We start from the raw sequence: 17675 nt of genomic DNA, 5'->3' as shown, positions 1-17675 counted from the left end.
GCAGCCCATGCTGCAACTGTGCTTAGTGAATAGTCGGGACTATTATTAGGTGGAGTTCTTTACCTCAGGCTTCCCCCTCCATCCCCAAAGCACCTGAAAAAAGTGTTTTCAGTGTGCCAAATGCTGCTGGTGCAAAGCACGTGGCTGCTTGGCTGCTGGGGAAGGTGGCTGGCAGCAACAAACCACACTGAGCCACAGCCAGAGACATGTTGGATCCTCCCCTAAAGGAAGGAAAAAAAGAAATGTGGTAACCAGAAGATAAAAACCTTAATGTGGTAATGGTAATGTGCAGCAGCAACTTCCCAGGATCCTGCCCTGTAGATGGTGCAGCATCCAACAGGTTAATGGCAGCCCGCTCCTATTTTAAACACAGAAGAGTGCTGTAGCTTGATCCCACTTCATTCCTGTAGAGATATAATCATAGTCTTTAGGAGATGTAATCATAGTATTTATTTAAGAATTAAGTGTGTCTGAAAGTGGCCTAAATTCCCTGTGCAAGAGCCGAGTTGGTGCCTCAGCACCTGACTGGGCACTGCTGTGAGGGAGCCAGTCCCTGGTGTCCCTGGCCAGAAAGCCAAGGGGGCACCTTGTTTTGGGAACAGGGGGCTGCAGAGATGTCACCAGCCTCAAAGACCCCGGTAAGCCAGGGGAGAGGCAGGTGAGGAGCACAGGGAAATGATCATCCAGAGAAATTCTGCATTTTCTGATACATCTTTATTTAGAGTCAACAAGCAGAGGCAGCACAGCCCAAATCCAGCATGGATGAGGAGAGAATCAGCACAGTTTGAGGCATTTATATGAGAGGGGGGAAAGAAAAAACATATAAAAACCTCAGAAACAAACATCAGTTTCTAAAGACAAGACAGAGCCTGAGATGCCAAGAGATGCCTCAAGGTCCCACAGCGGTTACTGAGCAGCAAGGGAGATTCCTATCCCAGTCTCCCAAAATGCTTCCTTTGCAGAGCAGGTCTGGGACCTGCTGCTCCTGTGCCTGAAGGAGATGGGGTGGGAGGAGGTTGGGACCACCAGCAGCTCCCTTCTCATCCCATGGAAGGGGCTGGAGAAGGAGCTCACACAGAGAGAAAGTGCTTTAGATACAGCCGTGGTCCCACACTTGCAGACCAATTAAGCACCAGAGCAAATCAAGAGGGGACAGAGGCACCACCAGCCCTACTGAGATGGTGCTGTGGGTTGTTCCACAGCAGATGCCAGGTGCCAATGTGGTCCAGAAATGCAGTCCCTGCTGCAGTCCCTCAAAACATCCACGGGACAGCAGTGACACTGAGCCTCTCTCTTGTGTTTCCCAGCCTGGCTGAAGAACAGTGAATTTCTTTAAATCTTTAAAAATCAAATTTTTTCTATTGCACCTCAATGTACTAGAGAAGAGCTCACAGGTGTCTTCACAAGCAGTTATTGCCTCTCTGTTCTGGCCTCTCCCTATCCCTCCATATAAAGACTAATTCTGACATTTCCCCAGCCTTAGCATGAAGAAGAAATATATATATACATATAGATATATATATATAGATAGAGATATATTAGAATACCTTTATTACATCAGTAAAATTTGTGTAGTGTCCAGAAATACAGTGTGTCTTTGGGCAGCTGGCTGTTGGCAACACAGGCATTAAACAGCCAAAATATTCAGATAAAATAGACTTTAAAAGCAACACATGCTGCAAAAGCTTTGGCAGCTGCATCCTCCTGCAAGGAGGTCGAGCACTGGTTTAGTACCAAGCTCGGGGTGCCCAGGGGTGGGGCTGAGCCCTCTGTTCCCCACTCAGGCACTGCTGGCTGCAGGTGCTCAAGCACCCTGCACGATTCAGGAAAGCTCCATGGCCAGCAGCAGCTTCCCTGCCCTGCAACCACCAACCCTGAGGTCTCCTTGCCAGGTTTACATTGCCCTCCTTCCCTGCAGCCCCACCCCTGACCCCGTTACTTCTTGAAGAACTTCTTGTTGAGGAGGAAAATGAGCAGGTTGACATTGACCTTGGCCTTGTCGAACATCTTCATGACTGCTACGCCCTCGTACTGCAGCTGCAGCAGGTCCTGTGGGAGAGGGGACCCTCACTGCCACCAGTGCTGTGCCCAGCCAGGGACAGGGGGCTGCGTTTGCAGTGGGAGATGCACAGCCAGGCTGCCCCCAGTTCAGGGCAGGGCTCCACATGGACTCCAAGAGCTGCAGGTGTGGGGGGAACACAGCTGCCCTCATCCCTGACCCCCAGCAGCTGCAGGAGAGGTTCCCCACCTGGTAGTGCAGCTGGAAGCACTCCATGTCAATCCCCATGAACTTGGCTTTCACCTGGAACCTGCCTGATTCCTCACAGGGGATGATGTCGAAAATCACATTCCTGAGCCTGAGAAGACAGAGCCACCAAGAACCAGGTCACCCACCCAGTGCACCCCCTCAGCACAGCAGCCAGACTCACAGCCCAAACCCCACTGCAAATCCCAGCTTTCCTGCATTCTCCTACACAAAACAACTTGCCCCACATGGCAGGACAACAGTGGCCCATCTGCACCCTCCTCCTCGGTTATTTTCCTCTACCTCCGCAAGTTTTCATAGGATCTGGAACATCCTGAGTCAGAAGGGACCCACAAGGATCACTGAGTGCATCAAGTCCAGCTTCTGGCCCTGCACTGAATAACCCCAAGCACGAGCTCCTCCCCTGGAGCAGGGTTACTCACTGGCTGGGGGGCAGGTCCTGGATCTCCAGCAGCACCCCCTTCTCCCAAAGCTGGGCTGCAGTGTAGTGCAGCGAGGGCAGCTTCTTGCTCTTCCCACTGACCCTGGAAGAGAAGGGCAAGATCTCATCTCCAGCCATCTGTGACCTCTTGGATTCCCAACACCTCCAGGACTCACAACGACCAGAGAGCAATGAAAACAAGTAAATTTTTTTTAAAAATTACTGATTTTTGGTAAGGAACCGCACTTGTTGCTGGCTGCCAGGTTGTCAAGGCAGGTCTTGATGTACTGGTTGTAATAATCAATTTGCTCCTCATAAAACAGAGTCTTGGCATCGAGGCCCTCCAGGGTCTGCCTCAGCTTCAGGAGCTCCCTGCGCCGCTGCTGCCGGTGGCGCCGCTGGTTCCGGATGTCCTGAGGAAACAGAGCCAGAAAGCCAAGATCTGTCACCATGAGCTTCACCAGAGCAGCACCTCCAAGGGCTTTAGGGGTGATCTGCACCTCAGTGTCCCCCCCAGCACACCTTGGCCAGCTCATCAACAAGCTCCTGGTACTGGCTGGCAGAGTCCACCAGCCCCAGGCTCTCCAGGCGCCGCAGGTTGCGGAGGACCTTGCGCTTCTTCTCCTCCATGGAGAGCCGGCTGTTGGCAGCCAGGGAGTGCTGGCGCCTCAGCTGGGCACAGGCCTGGGCATCCCGCAGCGCCCGCTGGCGCACGAGGTGCTCGTGGGCAGCTTCCTAGGGGGGAGAAGGGGCGAGCCTGGAGCGCAGCTGGAATGGGATATAGAGATGGAACAACCCAACTCCTGCACCCACGCTTTGATGTGGGTCTATCCTGGCCCAGCACACGTGATTTTACTGAAAACCAGAGTGCAGTCACTGCTGGATCATAAGAACAGTGGCCAAAGCTCTGAGAGGAGCAGGGCAGCTTTTTGCTGAGAACTTTTTTACTGTTTGCCCACCAAGGTTTTCAGTTCACCCCCAGCAGCAGCCTCACACATCCCACCTCATGCTCTGAGGCTGGTGTCCACAGGATTTCTGGGAGGGAATCTCCTGGCTGGGACTGGATCAAATCCACCAGCATCTGCTTGGTGCTAGAGACCAGAGGGAGATGTCAGGCATCCGCACCAGACCATCACCCTCCACACAATATTCAGTTGCCTCCCAAATGTTTCTCACCTACCTTGAGCATCCCAGCCCCCAGTACCCTTCCAACACACCCAGTACTCATCCTGACGCCCACAGAGTCCACCCTCACCTCAGCAGCAGGCTCCTCGTATCACTCTCCTCGCTGCTGGCCACTGGCACCAGCTTGTTGGTGAGGGTGAGGGAGATCTCTGTCCTGCTGAGCTGCTCAGCACCACTGTCTCCCAGGCTGCCAACACTCTCCCCTGCAAGGGCAGAGAGAGCCCTGCTAGCTGTGTTGGGCTTTAGAGGGCTGGCTTCCCATGCCCTAAGCAATCCAGCTCCACCTTTGTGCAAGGAAGGTGTGCCCACATCCATCCTCCTCTCCTCGGGGTGTGTGGTGGGGACCAGGGTTCAACCTACCGAGCAGGGACTGCACTGTGGGAAGCTCATCAAGATCCTCCAGGAGCTCATGCAGGGGGTCGCTGTGGTGTGGTGCAATGGAGTCCTGGTGCTCGAGCAGGAGCTGAACAGTGCAAGGGACGAGTCAGTGGCAAAGGAGGATGCAAAGGGACACTGAGGGAGGGCCAGCCAGGAGTGACACAACACCCTTTGCACCCGAGGGGGGAGGGAGAAGATATGAGGTTTGCAAAATGACAAACCTGCAGAATCTAGGTTGTTTCCTTGCTTAGAAGAGAAAAAAAAAGGGTCAGGAAGAGGGAAGCTGTGCTAAGAGTGGGATACAGAGGAATGGGAGGAAATGCAGGAGAAAGCCCAGGAGGTGGGAGCGGAGGAAATGGAGATTGCCATGGGCTTTATATGCCCTGACCTTGTGCGTGTTGATGAGCTCCCCCACAGTGATGTAGATGACTGGTTTGGCCACTGCCACCATCTCTGAGTACTCATCCATGTTAAACCTCTCCTCAGGCTCAGGGACACAGCAGGCAGCAGCGATGAACCTCCTGCAGGGAGCAGCCCCTTTGGTCAGCCCCCAGCTCCCAACCACCCTCCCAGCCCACTGCCATCCTGGTGCTGCCTTAGGATTGGGTTCTTCTGTTCTGTTTTATTTGATGGCATTAAATGGTGTTGGGATCTCTTCACAGGGTGATGGGGGTAGGGCAGTCTTGTCCTGGTGGGGAATTCAAGGACACTGTCTCCAAGCTCCAGGCCCGAGCATAAACAGCGTGGAAGAGAAAGGCAAGCAAGGAGGACGGTGCTCAGTGATTTAGAGTTGTTGATTGGACAGTTGGTTGTTATATGTAAATGAATGGGAACTTGTAAAAGGGGTAAGATCTCGGGACAAGCCCCTTGCCCCATCTTGGAAACACCCAGGCAAGGCCACTTCTGTGGCTCTGGAGACTCCAGGGCATGGCTTTGAATAAATACCCACTTCATTCTTTGAACTCTGTCTAGCCTCTGTTTCAGCCTCTCAAGGCATCACTGGGGCCCACCTGAACTTGTCGTGGGTGTCCTCCAGGTACTGGTTCACCCCGCAGAGGTGGGCACTGTCCCCCTGGAAGGCCTTGCGGGCGGCGGCGTGCTGCAGCACCCTGGCGATGCAGCCCAGGCTGCGGCGCTGCTCGGGGTGCAGGGCGGCCCCGGCCGACACGTCCACGATGGCAAAGCCGTCAGGGGCCACCACGGCCGGGTTCATGAAGCGGTAGTAGAGCAGGTTGCCCACGATCTAGGGCATGAGAAGGGCTGGGGATTGGGGAGCAGATGGGCTGGGGCCAAGGGGGTGATAGCTCAGCAGGGAAGGATGTTTCATCCTTGCACTGCATGGTAGGGCCCTCCTGGAGGAGATGGCAGTGCAGGGAAAAGCCCACTCTTGGCATTTCCTTAGTGGCTCAAGGAAAATATAGACTTGGAGGTGTTTTTAAGTCAAGAGGGGCTGACCTTTTGTGGAGGGGTATTGGCCCTTCATGTACAGACACAGCTGAACCCCACCAAACCCTGCAGGTGCCCCATGGTACCTTATCGACCTCCTCTGCCGGGGCCTTGGGGAATTTCTCAGCCAAGGACATCCTCAGGATTTTGGCCATGTAGCGCATCCCATAGCTGAGGAGAGGTAGGGAGAGGACCATCAGCATGTGGGTCCACCCTGATGACCCAGTTCTACTACCCATCATCCAAGAAGCAGCAAGCCTCCAGCTGTGGGGTGATGAAGAAGCCAATAGGCAGGATTGGCAGCTACAGCACCCCTCAGCTCCCTCCTCCACCCTGCTGCCTCTGGAAGAGTCCTTCATCCTGAGTTGACCACAAAGCTCAGATTCTTCCTGACAGACATCTTAATGTCATCAGTAAACTGCCCAGAAATAGAGCAGAAAATCAAGCCAGCCCATGGGGTGTTGCTGGTATTTGGGGTTCCCCTTGCTGACAGTGCAGTAACTCAGTCCTGCAGCAGCAAAGGGGCCAGGAAACCCCCAGAACCCAACCTCCTTTCCAAGGCCTTGCTGGACACACCTTAGAGCCAACAGCACTCCTGGGCTGTGCACAGAAACCATCGGGATACTCACGGGATCTTGTCGACAGAAGAGGTGATGGCAGAGACAAACTTGTCTGTCATTGCCAGGAGATTGCGGATAGAAATGTCCAGCCGCCTTTGGACCTCGGGGTGGCTGAGAGCCTGCTCAGGGCTGACCTCATATGGGAGCTTGCTGTGAAGGGAAGGCAAGATCCCCATCACCATCCCAGTGCCCATCACCCTGTGGCCGAGCCAAGCCTTTTTACCCAGGGTCTGACCTCCTGTGCCCGCTCTGCGACTCCGTCTGATTGATCCACGCCTTGTAGATGTCCACGGGGTCCGTGCGGATGCTGAGGGTCCTGTCCTGCAGCACCTCCTGCACTGGGCCAGCCAGGATGTGCCGCAGGGCGTTCTGCCCACGCACGTTGCGGTAGAAGCTGACCACCAGCCGGATCACCGTGGCATTGCCCGTCAGGATGTCATGAACGTGGTCCACCTTGGACCTGGGGGCACACATGGGGCAGGTGGGATGAGGGGATGTGTGTGTTCTGTGGAATTGCATTTCATTGAAATGGTATGCTCTGGCTGGAAAGTGTATGGTTTATCCCAAGTCTGTAACCTCCCTGCAGTATGGTGTCTCTGTAACTCTATTGGCTGGAGAATCTATCCGCGCCCATTTCGAATCTCCCTGATGAGTGCAGGGGGAAGTGGGCTTGCTCTTTTTGCCCTGGAGGCCGCCAGAGGCTCTGCTCCTCTCCCCTTCCCTTTCTCCCCCTCCTTCCCCCTCTCCCTCAGTGACCATGCTGCCTTCCTGGGGTCGAACTCCAAATAAATCCTCACCTCACAGCACCTCACCAGCCGTCTGCAGTCTCCTTGCCTACCAGCATGCAAATACCAACGAACCTAAAGCCCAGGGGGCTCCCAGGGAACCCTCCCCGGGGACCCCCCTTAAATCTAAATTACAACAGTGTTCTTCAAGCAGGAGGCAGCAGACAGGAGAAGTAACAGCATCCAAGCTGACACAGTTCAGCCCTTCCCTGGGCCTGTCCCCACAGCAGGACACCCACCTGATCTCCTCCTGCAGCGCCACTTTGAAGAGCTGCAGCAGCAGATAAGCCTCCCGTGGGTTGGACGCGTAGTTGTAAAGTGTAAAGATCACTGACTCCATGAATTTGGTAGACTTGTTCTGGGGCATCTGGAAGATCAGCCTGGCCAAGTACACTGGCTGTGTCTGCAGGGAGAGGGACAGCAAGCTAACCCAAGGGTCACGGGGTACCTGGGGGTCAGGTCCCTGCACTGCCCCCCCAGCTGTGGGAGACAGCAGAGCCCCCAGCCCCACCTGCAGCAGGTAGAAGAGGTGCTGATACGCCTCCAGCTTCTGCCGCTTCTCCTTGCTGAGTGACTTCAGCCCCTTCTGCTTGTCCATGGACATCATCTCCGAGAGCTGCTCCTTGTTCTTCTTGGTCAGCTTCTTGCAGTGGGAGACCACCTCCTGCAGCCACATAGGCAGGGAGAGAGGCACTGGGGTCTGCCTAAGGCTCCGGCATTCTGACCAGAGCCAGAGGCACCCCAGAGCTCCCCAAGCCCTTCCTGACTCCTCCAACTGCTTAAAACGTGAAGCAGACACAAGTCCAGGCTGCGATCCCACTGAGGGCAGGACAGCAAGAGGTGACCCAGTCCTCCCCCACTCTCTCTACCTGCAGCGTGATCCTGTTCTTGACCAGCAGCCCGATCTTGATGTCCATGAGGTCCAGGTCGCTCTCCAGCTGCCGGCTGGCACGGATCCTCTTCACCACCTCCTCCTGCAGCCGCAGCACCTCCGACTCCTCCCAGAAGTCGTGCTGGCTCTGCTCCAGCAGGTGGACGAAGCGCCGGACGATGCCCAAGGGGGGACTCTTGGTGTGGACTGCAGCAAGGCACAGCAATGCCGTGAATATTTGCAGGTGGATGGAGTGGCCACCCCCGCCACAGAACCTCAGAATTCTCCCAGACACCCCCTCCTCCTCCCCAAAAAGCATCTTCTTGCAGTTCCAGGACATGGGCCAGCACACGGCCATACTGTGCAGCAGCCTCCAGGAAGCTTTTAGGGGCAGAGGGGCAGCCCCAGGGCTGATGACCCAGGACTACCAAGGCTCTGTTACTCCTGACCTTGCCAAGGGGCCACCAGTGGCCCACCCACAACTGCTTCCCCACTATGCAGGGCCAGCAAGAGAAGAGGCAGAGTCCCCTTCCCAATTAGCCATTGCATTTCAGAGCAGCAACGAGCAGGCACTTACCCAGCTTCCTGTAATCCCCACGGGCCTTGTTTGCTCGCACAAAGGCCTGGATTTTAATTACAGCTTTAATCTGCCAAGACAAACAAGGGGGTGGGAGATGTTTTTTCCATGGTGTCCCTAACACAAATGAGGAGTGAAGGAGAGCTGGACAAGCATATTGCTGCTTGGTCCCACTGCTGGGAATGTATTAAGGCCTGGGATGAGGGTCTCTACAACACAGGAGAGATTTTGGGATTCTGTCCTTCTCAGTGGTCATTCCCCTCCTCTTACTGTATATCAGAAGCTGCAGCAACTCCTGGGGTGCAACTTCACTTCCTCAGCTGACACCTCTCCTTTTCCCCAAAAAAATTCCTTCCCCTCTTAATGGGCATCTGAAGTAATTTTTTGATGGAACTGGAGAGTTTTTTCTCTCCTCACACTTTACAAAACCTGAGAGTTTGGCTTCCAGACCCACCAGGTACTTATTACTTCCCATCTGTCTCCCTGCCAGGATGAATCAGTTCTTCCAGCTGCACTGCAGGCAGTCAGGGATGGAGATCTAACTGTGTGCTCTGGATCATCCCCCTACATCCCCACCAACACGGGCCCAGGAGTTGTTTGACTCACTCACATTCTGCCTGAAGTAGCGCAGCCTCTCCTGGTACTTCCTCCGTGCCCGCCACATCCTCACAGCTGCCTGGATCTGGGACAGATGTTCAAACATTTGGATTCTGGAAGGACTTGCTTGACCAAAGGGAATGAGTGGAGGGGAAAAATCATGAGGACCTTCTAGGGGAGGTTTAGGTTGGATATTAAGGAAAATTTCTTCATGGAAGGGGTGGTCAGGCATTGGCACAGGCTGCCCAGCAAAGTGGTGGATTCACAATCCCAGGAGGGATTAAACACCCATAGAGATGTGACACTTGGGGACAGTCAGTGGTGGCCTTGGCAGTGCTGGGGCAGCAGTTGGACTCAGTGATCTTCAATGGCTTTTCCAGCCTCAGTGAGCCCGTGGTAACAATTCTATGATTGTTTTCTCCCCTGTCTCCACTCACACAGTGCCCTGGCCCAGCTGCCACAATCCCCCCAGCTCCTCTGTGCTGGGGTAGATGCCACCTTCACAAGCAGGTGACAATGCCCAACATGGGAACAAAGGCTGAAGAAAGAATCTTCCAAACCTTGATCGCAGCCTCTGTGTTGGATTTCAGGTAGTGCAGCCTCTCCAGGTAAGCTCTGCGCTGCCTGTACCCCCTCCAACAAGCCTGGGCACAAGAAGACACCAGGTAGAGAGACCTGCATGAGGTTACTGTGACTCCATTCGTTTTTCAGGGAACACATGAGGAAAGAGAATAACACAGCGTGGGGACAAGAGGGAACCAGCACAGGTCCCACACTACTCTGTGCAGCACCTCAGGGGTCCTGGCAGTAAAACTACAGAGCAGCAGGCACTGGCAGCCCCCGGACCTGCCAGAAGGTGCTGCAAACACCTCCCTTGGTTTGTGCTGCTGTGTTCAGAGGAGGGAGAGTCTGGCTGTGTCACCTGGATCCTGATGGCAGCTGGCCTCTGCTGCTGCAGGACGCGCTGCCGTGCCGCAAACTGCTGGCGAGCCAGGAATCCACGGAGCCGCGCCTGCAGCTTCACCACCAGGGCAGTGCTGGACGCCCACAGGCACTGCCGACCGTGCGCCGCCGACACGCGGGCGATGACCGACTGCAAGGACACGAGGCACACCTCAGCCCTGTCACTACGAGGTTTTTTACTTTTCTGAGCAGTTGTATTGAAGTCAGGTGTTTGCCACGCTCAAATGACTACACACGGAGGCTGAAAATTGAGAGAGAGGCAGCAGGGCAGAAAAATCCTGCCCCTTGTTTATTACATCCTATTATATACTGTCAGAAAGGTGACAATGGATTCGAGGGTGAAATCCCACCCCACATCCACCATTGGCCAAAAGGACTGCTAGACAGCCCCGTCCTCTCCTGGAGAGGAATGCAAAACAACGGCAATATTTACAAAAAACAATCTTCTGTTTACATGAGCAAAGCGTGAGAAAGTGAGAACTTCTACTTCAATATGACTGCTCAGAAAACTAAAAACATCTCACACAGCCCCAGCGATGCCAGCGGCACTCACGCAGCCCCATCCTGCCCATACCTGGATCTCCTCCCAGCTCAGATGCGTGGTGTTGAAGCTGCCACTGCATGGGCACTGCCAGCTGCCCTCCAGGGTCTGCAGGTTCAGGTAGTACTCAGCACCATCCAGCAGCCTGTGCCGAATCCAGGACGGCTTCGTGCTCCCTGCGTGCCGGGATGGATGGGAGCTGCTGGAGAGTGCTGCTCCCCCTGCCCAGGGTGCACCCCAGGCTCTCGGCGTGGGGAAGGTTTTGCAGCCCCCAGGGTTTTGCAGCCCCCAGGGTTTTACCTGCTGGTCTCTTGGTGGCCATCAGAGCTGCCAGCTGCTCCTGGTAGGCGTCAGCACAGGCGCTCAGCACCCCACACAGGGCCACGGCAGGATTGCACAGCACCCGCAGTGTCTGTGACGCCTTCCCTTCCTTGATGGCCTGGTTGATGGCGGCTGTGCCCAGAGCCACTGCGGGAGCAGAGGGGCTCATGTCAGCCCCCCCTTGTCCCCTGACCTCCAGCAGTACCCACATGGGGAGAGCACTCACTGCTCCTGGCTGCCACTGTGTCCTGGTTGGCCTGGCAAACCCCTTCCTGGATTTCTTCCCACCAAAGAACAGCTCCATTATCCCCTGTGGCCTGCGAGATGGGGAAAATGAGGACCAGTGAGCCCCCTTTGAGCACCTGCTGCATTGCTAGGGTGAGGGGTTGCTGCACAGTCCTGTGACCAAGGCGGGGTACTCTGCACCCAGGGGGAATGCCATGCTGCCATGGAGGTACTCCACAGCTGATGATCCCCAGCCCACCTGGACTTTCTGCCTCCGTGCCCTGGCCAGGACATGGTGGTAGCGTGGGGCAGTTGGGAGGGCAATGTCGGGCAGGGTGGGCGCCAGGAGCAGCAATGCTGCCAGTGTCTTCTCAGGGTCCTCCTGCAGCAGCGCCTCGTTGACCAGCCAGACCGCGTGGGCTCCTGTGTGGGAGGGAAGGGAGACGCCTTTCAACCCCTACAATGCTCTGGGCACTCAGGGGAGTCACAGCCCAGGGTGGTGCAAGGTTCTCTGGCGCCTCATCGGGGCTGGAATCCCAGTGCAACCTCTCTCCCAGGGTATCTGCAAACCCCCTGCATGCCCAAACCTTCTGTGGGCAGGACTCACGGTCGTTTTCATCCTGCACTGATGAATTGGTGCTGTTGATGCTGTCCTGAATGTCATTCCAGCTCAGGAACTCAGCTCCTGCTTTCCTCAGCTGCCCTTTCAGCTGCAGCAAGTCATCAAAGTACCTGCAGGAGAGACCAGGGCAATGACTTGGAGCATTCCAAGAAGGGCTCAGTGCATTCCAAGGAGGGCTTAGTGCATTCCAGGCACCTGCCAGAGCTGCCCAGCTCTTCAGAGGGCAGAGGCAAAGGCACAGGGCAGGGAGGCTGCTGGAACAAGCCCACAGAAAGCCCAGGCCCCCTGACCAGCCCTTTCCACAAGATTTCTTCACACCAACCCCCAACACAGAGCCCAACTCACCGCTGTGCATTTGCATCTTCAACTCCCGAGAGGCCTAGGGCAGGGCTGACCAGGCTGCTCCAGAGCCTGCTGGGGTTCCTGGCATCCAGGGCTTGGTTAACCAGTGCCACAGCTGAGAGCATCTCCACAGCCACAAACAGCTCCTCCTGTGCCAGCTCACCCTGCACAGGGCAGGCAGAGACACTGAACCCCCAGAACCTCCTCCTCCAGCCCCAGCTTCCCTGGGAATGCAGCAGCAGAGGAAGCACCCCAGTCCTAGCAGGGGGACCAATCCACCCACTGTCAAGGGAACCCATCCCTGGGGCTCTCACCCGTGGGTGCTGGCTCTGCAGCAGGGCCAGCTGGTGCTGGTACAGGGGGGCAGCAGGGCCATGCACATCAGGCAGTTGGGCTGCAGGGTCCATCAGCGCTTCCAGGGTTTCTGCTGGCATCCCTCGGCGCACAGCAGCATTGATCCTGCTGACAGCCTGCAGCACTGGGGGACAGACAGGGGGGCTGGCACACCAGGGCTGGCACAGCGGGGCTGGCACAGCAGGGCTGCAGGAGGCAGCTGTACCAGACAGGCTGCCAGCCAGGCCCACCAGCTCCTGGGATGCGCTGGGCAGCAGAACCTGCACCAAGTGTTCACCCAGGCACTCACTGGCTCGCTCCTTCTCGTGCCTCCGGTTCGCTGTGAGGATCCCTGCCTGCACCTCCTCCTGCTCTAGCAGCTCCAGGTAGCCCAGCTCCTGCAACAGGCAGGGAGAGGTGTCAGGTCTCACAGCTCATCCTGCTTGTGCTGGCAGAGCAGCCATGCTCAAACCCCTGGCAGAAAGCTGCCAACTCCCCAGCCCATGGGACCTCCCTCTTCTGGAGACCATGGGCTGCCCCCCACTGCAAACATTCTGCACCCCAGGCTCCTGCCAGCCCCTACCAGTGCCTTCTCCTCCCGGTCCGTGCTGAGCTGCTCCAAGTAGAGCTCGAGGTTGCTGCGCTGGAGACATCGCAGGGCCAGGGCAGGGTCCTGCAGAGCACGGTGCAGCGCCTGCACATCCTGTCTCTCCAGGGCATTGTCCACCTCTTCCAGAGCCCCACGCACTGCAAGAGGCCAGTTCACCCCAGAGGTGAGCAGAAAAATCATCCCACAGCTCCAGGGAGCCAAGGCAGCTATGGCTAAAGCCTGTATACCCATCATTTTAATTTCTCCTTGGAAGCACACACCCCAGCCCTTCTTCCCACTAGGTCTGAACAGATTTCTTTCTGCTATGCCCACCACTCTCTCCACTCCCTGGGCTACCATGGTGCCACCATAAGCCCTGGAGAACCCCCAGAGGGAAGGCCCAGCTTTGCTCACCATTCACTTTGTTGATGTTCCCTTGGATTTCAGCCTGGGTCAGACACCAGTCGTAGACGTCCTCTCCTTCAGAGATTACCTGTGGGTACTGGACAGGGACTCCTCAGTCTGAGCTTTCTGCCCAAGAACACCTCACCATGTGCACTGGGGTCCCCTGCCTGTGCCTGGGCTCATTTCCCAACTCCAAGCCCTCAAAGAGGAATCATCTCCCCCACCTCCTGCTCAGCACAAGGGCTCCCAGGCTGTGTTTCAGCCAGCAAGCACCGTATGGCCTCCAGCTGGAAGAACCCACCTGCCCATCAGCAAAGGGACTGCTCCTCTCCCAGCCCCCCCAGAGCACCCTATGCCCTCCTCACCCTGTTTCTGGCATTGCTGCCCTTCTCCAGCTTGGCCTGGTGCAGCACCTCCTGGTAGGCATCTGCCAGCTCCTCCCGCAGCTCCCCCAGCATGGCGTGGGGGTTGAGGAGGGTCTCCATGGTCCGGGCCGCCACCCCCCGCTCCACCGCCTCGTTGATGGCCAGCACCGCAGCGTGGACTGGAGGAGAGGCAGGGAGCAGTGGGTGAGGTGGGACACGGAGGGGTGAGATGGACCCCCTGCTTTATCCCTCAGGCAGCGGGACAAGGCATTCCCCAGGCAGTGCTGGGAACGCGCCTTGTTCAAAAGGCAGGCTGCAGTCTCCAGTCTGTGCCTCACAGCAAGCCCAAGGAATGCAGAACCCCAGCTGCTGCTGGCTAGGAAAGGGCTGTCCCAGCACCTGCAGCCTTGTGCCAGGCTGAGAGAGAACAACCAGTGCCTCCCACTGCATCCCAGACCAGCATCACCTCGCAGAGCACCCCCTCCCAGTTTGCTGGCCCCAGATTTGGCATTCAGGGGCTGAGCCAAGGTCCTGCTACGGCTGACACCCAGCCCTGCTCCCCACCAGGCACCCATCACCTGCTGCTTCATCCACTGAGAGCTCGTTGGCCAAAATGCCACCAATCTTGCTGAAGGCAGGCAGCTGCAGCCCGTATTTCTCCAGCTCCTGCTTCATGTTGTTGATCTCTTCCTCTGGAGCAGAGCAGAGGTAGCACTGCTCAGCACCAGCCCTGTAGCCCAGTACTGGAGCAGGGGCAGCCAGCAGAGCCCCCCCTCCCCTGCCACACCAAGACGGGTTCAGAAAACTCCCACACTGGGGTGAGCATCCCTGAGGCAGCTTTGGCAAAATGAATCCAAGACTTTCCCCTCCTGCCAGGGGACCCAGAGCATTGGTGGCAAACCCCCCTCGGCAGCTCCCAGCCCAGGTCTCTCTGCATGGCTCCATACCTGTGAAGTTCACTTTCCCATACAAGTCCTGGATGGGAGGAGCCAGCCCTAGCTTGAAGAGGTAGAAGCTGAAATACAAACCCACACCGTGGCATCACCTGCTTTCTCCCTCCCGATGCTTCTGTGTCACCTGAGGCTGACAGGTGACACCACCAAACATGAGCACGAACACATTCCATGACAGCCAGGCCCAGGGCACCCACCTGAGTGCGTGGATGCAGTAGACCACCCGGGGCATGTTCTTCTTGTCGTAGATGTCAGTGGTCTCTGGGTGGAAGATCTGCCAGCAAGACAAGAGACACCTCAGGTAGCAATGGCACTGAGACAGTCCCCAGGTTGGCTCATGTCAAAGAGTGGGGGACAAAGACAAAGCCCCCCTGCCATACCAGCACCCCACCCCCAGTACTGCCACAAGGCAAAGGCCAGCGTGTCCCTAGGCTGGGGACAGCAGAGGGGAGAAGTTACCGAGGGAAGCCCCACGTGGCTCATGGCATCGCGCCAGTGGTTGATGTTGTCCGTGTGCCGAAAGTGAAGCCCGGCTGCCTGAAAGAGAGGGGCTGAGGTCAGGCTGAACCCCATTTTCTGGCATCCCTGGGGGTCCCCCTTGACCCCAGACCAACCCAGCCAAGGCAGGGGGTTAAAGACAGAGGCAACGCCTGTGACACCAAGGGGCAGCACAGCTCAGGGACGCCACTGCAGCAACCTGCTGCAAAACCATCCCTCAGTGACTGCTGTCCCTCCTCACTCTGCACTCACCAGCAAGGGAAGGTTTAGGGGTACACCCTAAGGGGTACTACACCTTCCCTCTGGTGCCACAGCCTTACCTTGTACCGTGTCTGCTCAGGGTCATAGATCTTCTTCAGTGGGATAATGGCAGGGGCAAAGCAGTGCCCCAGCTTGGCCAGGAGGACCCCGTTGCGCAGGGTTTCCTCCAGCTCCGTGGGTGGGGGCAGCTCCTCACCCAGACAGGCCTCCATCCAGCTGGGAGGGCAGAGACAGGGCACGTCACAGACCTCAGCACCCCACCCAGCAAAAAACACCCAAAGGACAGACCCCCCCAACCCCATTCCAATAAATCCTCCCTGGCAGGGGAGCTCAGCCCTCAGGCTTTTGCTGCTGGGTGGTTTTCACTTTGAGTGTAGGGCTGAGTGTCCCTGCACAATAAACCCAAACTCCTGACCAGCTTTGAGGAGACACAAAGCCCCAGGATCCAGGCAGCATTATAGCCTCTCTCCACACATTCCCCCTGTCCCTTGCCTTCACACCCCTTTCCCCGCCAAATCTGAGCTCAGGGATCTCCCCAAGTGCAGCCCCACCGCTTGGCTTCCTCCAGGTGACACAGGTACTGGTAGGCCACGTTCTGCCTCCTCTGTTCGTCCATCTCGTCTGCAGTCGGGCGCTCACCTGAGCAGAAAGGAGGCCTCCCATCAGAGCCCCCTGCTCAAGGAGACTTTTTGAAGCCCCCATGGCCACTGAAACTAAGATTTAGGAAAGGAAGCCAGGTTTTGGGTGCAGTAGCCTCCCACAGCCCTCATGGGAGTGGCCACCAGCGTCACAGTGCCACCAGCCAGGCCCTTCTGGCAGTGGGAGGAAAGTTTCCAATTTCTCTTTTCCCAAAATAACGGCCATCAGAGCTGGAACTGGAGTGGGGGAGGGCGCAGAGCAAGCACCCAGGGAGGAGGTGGGGAACACAGCTACAGGTTTGGGGTCCTTTGACACTGCTCATGCTGGAGGCACCCATGACTTCTGGGGGGCACCCAGCTGTCCCCCAACAAACCACTCCTCAAAATATGTCCCCCTCAGTTTGTCCCCAGGGGCCTGGCACCTTGCCACCGCCATCCCTCTACCCATATGCAGACCTGCCTGTTCCCCCAAACCACCTGCACCCCTGGACCCAACTGTTCCCCCATCCCTCTGCATGCCCAGAGTCCCTGCACCCCACACCTGCCTGTCCCCACAGCCCCTGTCCCCCCAGCCTTACCTGTCGCCTCACATCCCCCTGCACCCCAGGTCTGTCCCCCCATCCCCCCACATCCCCAGACATACCCGTCCTCTCCCATCTCGCTGCACCCCAGACTTGTGTCCCTCTCGTCCCCCTGCACCCCCGGCCGTGCCCGCTCCCTTCATTCCCCCGGACCTGCCCGCACCCCGGCCGTGCCCGCACCCTTCCTCCCCCCGCACCCCCGGACCTGCCCGCACCCCGCACCCCGCCCGTGGGCAGCCCCGCTCCGCCGGTGCCGGTGCCGGTCACTCACCGCGCCCCGGCCCCGCTCCCTCCATGGCTGCGGCGGCTCCGGCGGCTCCGCCCGCGGTTTGAATCTCCCGCCGCACACGTGGCTGCGCGCGGGGGCTGCCGGGCGGGACAGCGGGACAGAGGGACAGCGGGACAGAGGGACAGGGGGACAGAGGGACAGAGGGACACCGGGACAGGGGGACAGCGGGACAGAGGGACACCGGGACAGGGGGACAGCGGGACAGAGGGACGGGGACAGAGGGACACCGGGACAGGGGGACAGCGGGATAGAGGGACAGAGGGACAGGGGGACAGAGGGACAGGGGGACAGCAGGACAGGGGGACAGAGGGACACAGGGACAGCGGGACACAGGGAGAGAGGGACAGGGGGCACCAGGACAGCGGGAGAGGGGGCACCGGGACAGCGGGACACAGGGACAGAGGGACAGCGGGACAGGGGGACAGCGGGACAGGGGGACAGAGGGACACCGGCACACCGGGACAGCGGGACAGAGGGACGGGGGGACAGCAGGACACCGGGACAGCGGGAAAGGGGGACAGCGGGGAGCCGGGACACCGGCACACCAGGAGACCAGCGCACCGGCACACCACCGGGGAGAGCATGGGACACACACTGGGGAGC

The 17675-nt window shown here is 57.6% G+C and overlaps 1 protein-coding gene across 1 annotated transcript; it reads right to left on the bottom strand.

Moving 5' to 3' along the window:
- Positions 1-700: 700 nt before the first annotated feature.
- IQGAP3 (IQ motif containing GTPase activating protein 3) lies at positions 701-17117 on the bottom strand. The gene is made up of 38 exons (XM_063420331.1): positions 17055-17117; positions 16116-16203; positions 15624-15780; positions 15265-15342; positions 15003-15079; positions 14800-14867; positions 14431-14544; positions 13853-14031; positions 13497-13584; positions 13077-13240; positions 12804-12891; positions 12475-12638; positions 12164-12324; positions 11804-11928; positions 11456-11619; positions 11198-11288; positions 10951-11118; positions 10684-10826; positions 10069-10239; positions 9707-9790; positions 9160-9231; positions 8550-8619; positions 7971-8179; positions 7613-7765; positions 7341-7504; positions 6552-6776; positions 6326-6466; positions 5783-5867; positions 5261-5493; positions 4639-4771; positions 4233-4335; positions 3943-4075; positions 3691-3778; positions 3210-3422; positions 2934-3100; positions 2689-2790; positions 2249-2357; positions 701-2049 (listed from the first exon to the last, which is right to left on the bottom strand). The coding sequence occupies exons 1-38, from the start codon at positions 17077-17079 to the stop codon at positions 1936-1938; spliced, it is 4911 nt and encodes a 1636-aa protein (XP_063276401.1). The 5' UTR covers positions 17080-17117; the 3' UTR covers positions 701-1935.
- Between the last annotated feature and the right edge of the window lie 558 nt (positions 17118-17675).

Source organism: Prinia subflava, chromosome 31 (assembly GCF_021018805.1).
Source record: "Prinia subflava isolate CZ2003 ecotype Zambia chromosome 31, Cam_Psub_1.2, whole genome shotgun sequence".
In the NCBI taxonomy this organism is placed as follows: domain Eukaryota; kingdom Metazoa; phylum Chordata; class Aves; order Passeriformes; family Cisticolidae; genus Prinia; species Prinia subflava.
The sequence above is the reverse complement of the archived record's forward strand: the minus strand, read 5'-3'. Positions and strand labels throughout refer to the sequence as shown.

Coding starts and splice junctions, on each gene's coding strand:
- IQGAP3 (XM_063420331.1), bottom strand. CDS start 17,079: ATGGAGGGAGCGGGGCCGGGGCGCG. Junction 15,343..15,623: donor CTGAGCAGACACGGTACAAG/GTAAGGCTGTGG, acceptor CCTCTCTTTCAG/GCAGCCGGGCTTCACTTTCG. Junction 3,101..3,209: donor TTGTTGATGAGCTGGCCAAG/GTGTGCTGGGGG, acceptor CTGTTTCCTCAG/GACATCCGGAACCAGCGGCG.